The following is a 10,352-nucleotide window of genomic DNA, read 5'->3' as shown; positions in this document are numbered from 1 at the left end:
GGACCCTGACCCCTGGCCATGGTGCATGAACCACGACAAGCAGAAGAGCTTTTTGGAATAAAAAAGCCCATAATATTTGAAAAACAAAGCACTAAATGTTAAGTGACTGTCTGTACTTTGGAATGGATTTCCAGTGCTCCAGTTGCACACATCAGAAGGAGAAAATCTGTAGGGACTTACTTTTCTTATTCCTAGGGAAAAAGGAATTTTAACTGGACTTAAAGGCTCCCAGCTTTACTTTGAATGTACTCTGACACAATGCCCACTGTCCTTCCCACCTGGTCTTCCAGATTCTCCCAGTCTGCAGCCTGAGGGTATATGATTTTATTGTCTTTCCTTTTGTTTCTTTATGTTCACCCTCTCTCCGTCAGAAATCTTTCTGCTTTCTTTTTGTAAAAGTAATGCCTCCTTCCAGCACCCATTCAGATTCTTATCACAGAATCACGGAATATTAGGAGCTAGAAGGGACCTCAAAAGATCATCTAGTCCAACCCCCCTGCCAGAGCAGGATCACCTAGAGTGAGCTTCTTTTCCTCTCTTTTCCAGGTTCAAGCTAGGATGTGGTCATTTGGTACCTTCTCACTCCTGGAAACGTATTCCACCTGCTCAGCAGTCCTTCGATGGGCCCAAGTTAGGTTTAGATTACAGACCCTCTCACCAATACAAGAATATAAATTAAATCACCAAAGTAAGAACAATTGGTAAACAAAGGAAACCTCCCTCCTGCGCCCTAGTCTTTATGGTGCTTTAGGAGGCCATAAGATCAACATCCTGTAATTGCTTTGGGCAACATACATGCAGGACCTGCATCCTCGAAGTCTCCTATAATCTACTTCAGTTCAGATTCATGTGCCTTCCACTCCTCAGCACAGGCCTGCCTCCCGCTGAGCTACAGCCACACCATCACTGCTCCCGGATGTGGGACCTCCAGATGCAGTGGGATTTGTCACAGAAGCAACAGTGATTGGCATGAGAAGAGAAAGCTACTTCCAAATCAGAACCTAAAAAAGTAGGGGTAACCCATGCTCAGGGCCAACCTATAATTTTCACTTCATAGGCATTAGAAACCAGATCTTTCTGAATCTGCAAATCCTGAAATCCCCTTGAAAGTAAAAACTCAAATGTAAAGCTGGTGTTGATTAGACACATGGTAAATCAACAGAGCACCTTATAAAATTAAATGACACCGCAAAATAGGACACTGCTCTCAGACAGCAAAGTTGAAATCCTTAGCAGGAGTACATCACTTTAAACCCTGCTCTTAATGTATATGCCTGAGTTAGAATAGTTGTAATTGGATTAATAGTGCAGCTTGCTGTCTTGCGCTAAGTTATCTCAGTGCAGGAGTAGGCCCTAATTTATAGCTGGAGTGATGGTTTTCCAAGTGCTCAGCAATGCAAATGTGTTTGCTCTTCCTCAGGGGAACTGAAATTCACTTCCCAGCACCTTTCCCCAGGCTGCTGAACACTGAATCTGTAGGTGAATATGGCAGACTCAATCTGGGTTACAATTAACTTGTCTTATTAGGAGGTACAAGTGGTAACTGCTTTGGAAGGTTGAACTTAATCCTAAATGAAGAAAGAAATATTAGTATTGACATCAAAACTGCATGGTGGCAGAATTCTTAAAGAGAAAGCAAAAGGACGACTGCATAAAAATGTCTGTTTCTTGAATGTGCAGCCATTACCTTCAGAAACGGAGAGCTCAGCCAGTTTGTGTGGCAGGTCTGAAGTCCCAGCACCAGCAGGAGAGCCCAGAATATCTGGTAAGGCGTTTCGGCGCCCTGCCCGTCCCGATGCAGCAAAATCTGTGACCACAGGCTCCACATCAGTCATTGCTGACTCCTTTCCTCATAGCAACATCTGCATACAGAACAAACATAAAAAGAAAACAGCTGTAGCCTGGATGGATGCTAATCACCTGCTCAGCAATACAATAACCACAGACTTTATCCAGTAGGCCTTTTGTTACTAAAGGCCATGTATTTCAACGCTAAGTGCTTCAGCTTTATTTGTGCCCCAGAAGATAAAAGAATCTCTCTGCATTTCCTTATGTTGCCATTTGCACATCAGACTGGCACATCAAACAGCTCTGTACCTTCAAGAAACCTGTGGATAGGGTCAGCACCAGCCCTTTCTGCCAGCCACTCATGTGTCTCTTTACAACCTGATCCCTTTTTTTAAGTGGTTTTGCCATACAACCACTCGGAAGGGAACAGACAATCTGTTTCATCATGCTGTCTCTGTGAAGCAAAGCATGTTTTCTTCATTATGAGTCTTGTTTAGATTCTCATTTAGAATCGTTAGAACAAACTTCTTTCACAGAGGAACAAATTATACAAAAAAGACCTCTCAAAAAACAGATTGAAACTCTTCATAGAATTTCTTTATCCTGCAGATATCAAACCATTTGTTTTCCTCTGCTCCTCGATAGCTTGGTTTAACCTCTGCTTGTGCATGTGACTTTAAAAAATAATTGAATACTGGAAGTAATAGAACCAACAGTACTCTGCTCCCTCGATCCCTGTCTCAAAGCTTATTGAATTGAATAGGAAAACTCCTGCTGACCAAGATGGGCTCTGGATCAGGCACAGAGGTGTTTGCAGGATCACAGCCCAGGGCACCAGCTTACATGAGAACACCCAGAGCAGAAGGAAGTGACACTTAGCTGTAAGCAGCACACAGGGATAGTGTGTGAGAACTGCCATTAGTAACTCCATTAGTAACAATCATACCAGAATTGTACACAATAATTTTTGATAATTAACAAAGTAATTTCTAATCATTAGACATTAATTGTTCAATTAAAAACAATATTTACTTGCTCTATATGAATGCAGTTCTGTGTGCAATGTGGGAAGAGGAATGTTGTCTCTTTGTGTAAATACGGTCAGTGTTTGTGTGGGAATGGATATAGATGGGGCTGGAGACCAATCTGATGGAAGGCTGTCAGCTTTGGGTTGACAACTGGCTGTATTTAGAATTATACACTGGATAAGGAAAGTCTCAATCATTTTAATGTTGTTCGTATAAGAAGCAAAGAGCAAACATGATCAAACATGACTTGCTCTGATGTGCAAGAGAGGAAGGGCAGAAATTTGATTACTGATGCTGACCTGGCATTTCCAGCACAAAGAACATTTTTTCTCCCTCAAAGTGCCTTTCAGCTGTGTCACTCCAAGAAGAATGAATATTTTTAATCTTCTTTGGATCTCTAAATACTTTGTAATAACATAAATTAATCCTTCCTAGCAAGCAATGAAGGCATGAGTAAAATCTTCAAGTCTGAAAGAAGACTTTAACATGCAAATAAACCACTTTCTTTAACCAAAGTCGGCAACTGAAAGTTCTGACCTGGAGATTTAGCAGAAAGTTCCTGTCTTGCATGAAATTAGTCAACTCAAGTCAAAATGAATCTTTTCCATAAGCAGCAAACTATGCATGTACGTTGAAGAAGTCAACTTTGAGAAAATATACGAAGTATGTGTATCAACATTCTTGATTAGATATAGCATTATACTATATATTCATTAAAATGGGTGAGGTCAGTACTTGGCAAGAAATATCAAAATAAAGAGAATGAATCCATATTTACAGACGCAGTCTCATGGCTTTTTGTGGGTGTTCATATTCACTTAACTGTAGGTGTCCTAAATAAATTTCTCCACATGCTCATCAGAGCAACTAAATTACACTTCAGAACACAAAATACTCAGGATCTCCTTTTGTTTAGTAGAGCTGTTAATATTTGTTCCCAGTGCCAAAATACCAGTGCTGCTGCACTTCCTGCCCATTTAATTTCAGCCATTTAGCTGGTGAGACAAATACAGTGTTGTGAGCTGACTGCTGTTCACGTAAAGATCTGCAGAATGACATGAATGTCAAAATACTCCAAAGGTTTTCTCAAACCTGTCTTGTGGACTTTTTTTGTTTTCTCTCTTCTCTCCTGCATATATGTTTTGGTCCTTAAATGGTTACTTTTGTAAACTGTTACTCTACAACTCATGCTGTATGAAACTACTCTCTTCTCTAGTACAGTTCATCTTACCCACTTTATGTGCTTGTTTCAGATGCCCTCCCCTTCCTCTCCAGCTCATCTCTTTCTCCCTTGATGTAATCTCCCTTCATTGCATAATAATAGACAACCCAGGAAGATGATGAAGTCCACAGGCTGACACACTTCCATGTACATGAATTTTGATTTATGCGGTTGATTAAAAAAGCATGCAGAGACAAATCTAGGACATCTGTCAGAAAATCAGCTGATCATTATCCAGCAGTCCAATGGCCATAACTCAAATGTAGCTATCTAAAAATAATGAAAGTACACCATTCTTTATATCTCTAGCAGTTACTATTATGTTTTCACCTTTGTTTTTTCTATACTACACTTAAGGTATAGATGCTGAGGACTTCAAAAGTTAAGGGCTACCCACTGCACTAACACAAAATGTTCTCTAAGTATATTTGAAAGATGAGGGACTACCCCAGCAGCCTCAGAATTGACATTTCACAGAATCACAGAATCACAGAACGTTAGGGATTGGAAGGGACCTCAAAAGATCATCTAGTCCAATCCCCCTGCCGGAGCAGGAACACCTAGATGAGGTTGCACAGGAAGGCGTCCAGGTGGGTTTTGAATGTCTCCAGAGAAGGAGACTCCACAACCTCTCTGGGCAGCCTGGTCCAGTGCTCTGTCACCCTCACTGAGAAGAAGTTTCTTCTCAAATTTAAGTGGAACCTCCTGTGTTCCAGCTTGTGCCCACTACCTCTTGTCCTATCATTGTTTGTCACCGAGAAGAGCCTGGCTCCATCCTCGTGACACTCACCCTTTAAATATTTATAAACATGAATGAGGTCTCCCCTCAGTCTCCTCTTCTGCAAACTAAAGAGACCCAGCTCCCTCAGCCGCTCCTCATAAGGGAGATGCTCCACTCCCTTGATCATCTTTGTAGCCCTACGCTGGACTCTCTCCAGCAGTTCCCTGTCCTTCTTGAACTGAAGGGCCCAGAACTGGATGCAATATTCCAGATGCGGTCTCACCAGGGCATTTCAACTCAAAACTTAAGTCCATTTAGGTCCATATAAATCAAAACCTAAGTCTAACTCAAAACATGCGACAGACCATACACAAAATAGCTTGGTGCTGTACTTTAAATAAATGGCATTTCAGTCTTTAGCGTTCTAAGGAATTTCTTCAGTTTCATTCTGATGCTGTCTTATAATGGTATTTTCTAATGCCTCCATCCAAGTAAGGATGTAGAGTTTCTCCACTCTTCATCTATTTCTACCTTTATTTTTTTTTAACATATCCATCACGAAATAACTGTCTTTTTGGCACCTTCTTGCATCTGTTCTGTGTAGTATTTTTCACGCTTCCTCACAGAGTAAATAATAATCACAGTATACACAGCATCTATTTTCCCAATTCCACTCCTCCTCCCGCTGGCAACATCTCCTTCAGCTTCACTGAACTCATTTTGCTGTAGCCTCATCCAAGTAAAAGATACTTACATCTTGCCAATGCCTGCAAGCAGTTGCTTCTCTCTGCTTCCAAATTACTGTTGTCATTTTCCTCCTTTGTCGCTGCTCACCAGACTAATGGTGCACAGCTCTAAAAGAATAGTGACAGATTTCCAGAGCAGAAGGTTCTGTACCTACCCAGCTCCATTTTTTCCATAGCAAAAACCAGGCCACCCAAAAGCAGATGGGGAGTTGTGCAGGGATGCAGGCTCTTTGCTGAGAGTCAACAGTAGGAAGGCAGGTGGACCACCCAGAAAAGCTCACCTATTAACATTAGAGACCGAAGGCTTTCACTGGCATCCCAACTAGTGCTCCATCAGTTCTCCAAGGCACCAGACTAACTTTGCAGCTCATTACTAGGCCAAGACATAGTGCTAAGGGGTTTGGGGGAGTACTAGGTTAAGCTTCTCATACACACCTCTGAAATCCCCACAGGACCACCCGAAATACACAACTGACCACATGGGTGTGCAAGAGCAAAGGAAGTGCTCTGCTTGTGAAAACTGGCTACAACCCAAGTAAAACTCAGTTACTGCATCTATCAGACACTTAAGTGTCCTCAGGCAAAGCAATGGCAGGTAAACTACCAGTGGGATTTTCTCTAAGTGAGACGCTAGTTTTCTAATCTTGGAATCTTCTTTTGTTGGCAGCAGAGCCATGCTCTTGGGGGCAAATGAGTCACTGAAGCTGATGAGGATTTATTTAAGTAAATGACAAAGGAAAAGAACAAATAAGTCTCCTGAAACACCTTGTGTTGAGGATCAAGGGAAAAAATGCTTTACGGTGCTCAGTTGTAGCAGGTGCCAGGGTCCATGTAAAATGTCAGTGCTGTCTTTTCCTCACCTTGTGTGTTAGGAAATCACTGCCATACATATTTGTGAAAGCTCTTTTTTCTTCTGATCTTTTCACTGTCTTACACAGGGACAAAATACAGGTTTTGTTCTACTTGGAAGGACAAACTATTCCTCAGAAAATGTCAGGAGGTTCCTGACATTGGTACTGTTGCAACTCCATGCAGGAGACTGAAAGACTCCTACAGAGTCACTCCCTGCCACTCAGACACTTCTCACAAAAACTTTTCTCTTAGGTCTCACAAATAGTCTCTCTCTGCACTGTCATGAGAAAGCTAGACTTCCCAAACTACAATAGCCAAATAGGACTTTCAGAGTCTGATTGATTGATTTTGTGTCTTGATGCTCTCTTACTGTAAGATGCATTTCAGCATCTTACTTTATTCAGAAAGAATTTGAGTCTGTTTAGTTGATTATTATTTACTTGCAAGTAGCAAGTGTTCTCCATAACCCCAAAAGCCTGTAGGTTCAGAAGTTTCTAAGTAAAAAACTTATTGAACTAAGTGCTTCCCACTGTGCGACTGAGATGAAAACCACATCTCCTTGCTATGCAGTCGCCATGCTTTCACAACCTCTTCTGCTGCAGCTGCATCCTGGTGGCTTTGCCTCCTCTTCCCACAGATCTCAGAATAGGAACAGTCTCCTTGTATGTGTTCATGTAATCCTTATGTTTTATCCTGAAGCATTGCTGGACCACAGAAAGGGAAAAAAGCTAGGAACATTCATGCTTTTAAGGAAGACAGCCCAGTGATTATGATGATGACTAACAGTAGCCTGGGCACCGACATAGCAGTTTTTGTGAAAAAAATTGTGTTTTTTTCACCTGAATTATATCTGTAACACACTCGTACGCCTAGTGCTAGGAAGCACACCGAATGATAAGCAAGTGGTCTTTACCACATCCGCAACAAACACAGGAGTCTCAATTGTGTTTGGGGCTTGAGACAAGAGACCACACATTCCTTGATACACCAAAGCAATATAGCTAACTATATGAAAGTTAGAAGTGAATCACTTAGGAAAAGAAAGTAAATTTGTTAACTTTCAGGATTTTTAAAACTTCACTAAAATTGAAACAAGAGTTCCTTTAATTATTTCATGTTAGAAAGATGATTTGGGTTTCCTGTAGCAACAGAGATTGCCTCTCTAGTGCATGTTCTCTGAAAAATTAATGAGCTGTTTGCCCATACAGGGAAACTAAATTATAGCCCATCTCATAAATGCACAGTGCAGAAGCATGTCTGAGTCCTTCTACTTCTTCTCCCTCAGTCTAGATATTACAGCCCATAAAACACATGGTATTTTGGGGATGACAATTTCAAGTTTGCTATATTATATAACAGATCTTCACTTTTGGTTCTTTGCCATGTACACAGCTGGACAGACATTTAACACAAATGTCTTCTGTGTTTCTTCTACTCTGGATACGTGATTTGATCTGCAGTCTTGCACTAGGGGCAACATCCTTACTGACAATGTGCAAAATGGCTTTTATACGTGATTTTCCTAGCCCCAGACTGGACAGCCTGGGATTCTAAGATTACAGCAGTCCTGCATTTCCTGTCTTGGTGCTCTCAGATGCACTGAATGAAGGTCCAAGACCTTGATCGTGTTCAGATGCTTATCAGTTTGGGGCACAGAATCTGAAAACCTTGGCCAAAACTGTAGGATAAAGACAGGAGCTGATGACTTTTGCCCCTTCGTGAGTCCAATTTCTAGATAGATCTTGTCTATGCTTTCATAAGGAATGGTTGAAGATGGGGAATTAATTTTATTAAATATTAAGAACCATCACAAATCTCACCAATCTTCAGCTCAAAATGCAACATATATCTTAATTTTTGCTGTCTCCTGTATACAGTACCTAAAAAGCGCACATGTGCACTTGTATAGATACTGCAACTTGAAAGGACTGGTGTAAGGCAGTATGCCACGCCAGCATTACGAGGTATGTATGGCATGAAACCACTTTGTATACAAACAAAATGGGATGGACCTTTTTTCTTCCTTAGACTGGTACTTCAAAACGTTCTGTTGAATTTTCTAGACACTTCCATAACGCGAATATTATACTCATGGGAAAGAGAAGAGAAAAAAGCCACGAAACTTATTAGTCATGCTGTTTTTACACTTCTGGAGAATGCACAGATACCATGGTACCGTTCTTCCTCTGCAAACCAGCACAGAGTAGAACAGCTTTACTGTGAGCTGTGCTCGACCCTGAGTACGTGCAGTGCTTTGATGCACCACAAACACATTACAAAGCTAACAGCACTTCTAAGTAATGGCACAATTTTCCCACTGTGAAAGAAAATAAGGGAGAGGGGAAGGGGTCACGATGCTGACAAGTGAATCCGAAGTTGTCTGCTGCAAGTAATAAATGAAGTGACATTAGCTGAAGGCAGTCGATACCCAGCACGCGAGCAAGTCACTTTCCAAATGTCTCTGACTGACCAAAAGCAATGCCAGACATTAGCTTTAGTCAACTTCAAAGGAAACACCATTCAACAGGGAAGAAACTCTAATGCAACAGCTATGCTGGAAAGAAACTCATCCTCTACTGTGGAATAAGAAATAAAGCTCAATGGAAACAAACCAATTAACCAACCTAATTTGTCCTCTTTGGCCATTTATTCTCACAGTTTTCATTTTCTATTGCAAAACGTAAAAATGTCACCTGTCCCACATACCCAAATACAGCATAACTTTTTGAGATCAACCACAGAGCTCCACCTTTCCAAATCCTTTCCCAGGATTTGTATCTGGCCTGAAATCGAAGAGAAGTTTGCCCACTCACAGGAACAAACCTGAGAAGTAATTTAGGAACTATTTAGAAATAATTTTTAAGGCTAAATTTGCAGAGGCCCTGAGACTACAACATTGCAGTTAACATTGTAGCAACATGTGGGCACAAAGAGCTGAAAGAGAGGAGCACAAGGATGACAGAGCAGGAAGAGGCATGGGGAGCCTGTAATGGTGTTTTTGTACATAAGGGAAGATTAACTGAGCATCTATCTGAGATAAAGATATGAGGCAGCAAGCTACAGCAACACAGGATGAAAGGAGCCCCCTGATGATTTTTGTGGTCCTTCTCTGGACCTGCTCCAACAGCTCAACGTCCTTCTTATACTGGGAGCCACAGAGCTGGATGCAGTACTCCAGGTGGGGTCTCACCAGAGCAGAGTAGAGGGGCAGAATCACCTCCCTCACCATCCTGGCCACACTTCTTTTGATGCATCCCAGGATGTGGTTGGCATTCTGGGCTGCAAGCGCACAGTGCTGGCTCATGCTGAGTTTTTCATCGACTGACACCCCCAAGTCCTTCTCCTCAGGCCTGTTCTCAAACCATTCTCTGCCCAGCCTGTATTTGTGCTTGGGATTGCCTCTACCCAGGTGTGGGACCTTGCACTTGGCCTTGTTGAATTTCATGATGTTGGCATGGGCCCACCTCTCCAGCCTGTCCAGGTCCCTCTGGATGGCATCCTTTCCTTCCAGCTTGGTGTAATCTGCAAACTTGATGAGGGTGCACTCGATCCCACCGTCCATGTCGAAACCAAATCCAAGCACCACTCTTCTCCTTAAGTTGCAGTAAAAAATTCCTATTTAAATTTTTCATTTCTGTGTTCTGGTTTTATAGTGCCAAACACACACAAGGGGAAGTCACTATTTCCAGACCAGGAGTTACTCATAGCTGTCTGGTCTAATTAAAAACAAATCAAAGCAAAACACACCAAAAAACCCCCCAAAAACCAAACACACTCCCGCCCAAAAAGCAACACACAAAACAAACAAATAAAAAAAAAGCTGAAGTGAAATTTAGTAACGAATTGCTACTTACTTATAGAGGTCTGGATATAACATTTAAATTAAAGTCAGCTTAACCCTCAACTCTTTAATGTGCAATCAAAGTACTAATGTACTACGGAAGTTAATTTTATTTTCTTTAGGATAGCAAGCTGCAACAATGGCTGCTTGTCTT

At 41.6% G+C, this 10,352-nt stretch overlaps 1 protein-coding gene across 1 annotated transcript in view; it reads right to left on the bottom strand.

Moving 5' to 3' along the window:
* Positions 1-1,865, bottom strand: part of PKIB (protein kinase (cAMP-dependent, catalytic) inhibitor beta) — a 5,292-nt gene extending 3,427 nt beyond the window's left edge. Inside the window, exon 1 of the mRNA XM_010181697.1 lies at positions 1,688-1,865. Within this exon, the coding sequence (XP_010179999.1) occupies positions 1,688-1,835 (148 nt within the window). The 5' untranslated portion in view covers positions 1,836-1,865. The remainder of the gene's footprint in view (positions 1-1,687) is intronic.
* Positions 1,866-10,352: the final 8,487 nt, after the last annotated feature.

The sequence above is a fragment of the Mesitornis unicolor genome, unplaced genomic scaffold (assembly GCF_000695765.1).
Source record: "Mesitornis unicolor isolate BGI_N332 unplaced genomic scaffold, ASM69576v1 scaffold46903, whole genome shotgun sequence".
NCBI classification, from domain to species: Eukaryota; Metazoa; Chordata; class Aves; order Mesitornithiformes; family Mesitornithidae; genus Mesitornis; species Mesitornis unicolor.
This window is presented reverse-complemented; position numbering and strand designations above follow the sequence as displayed.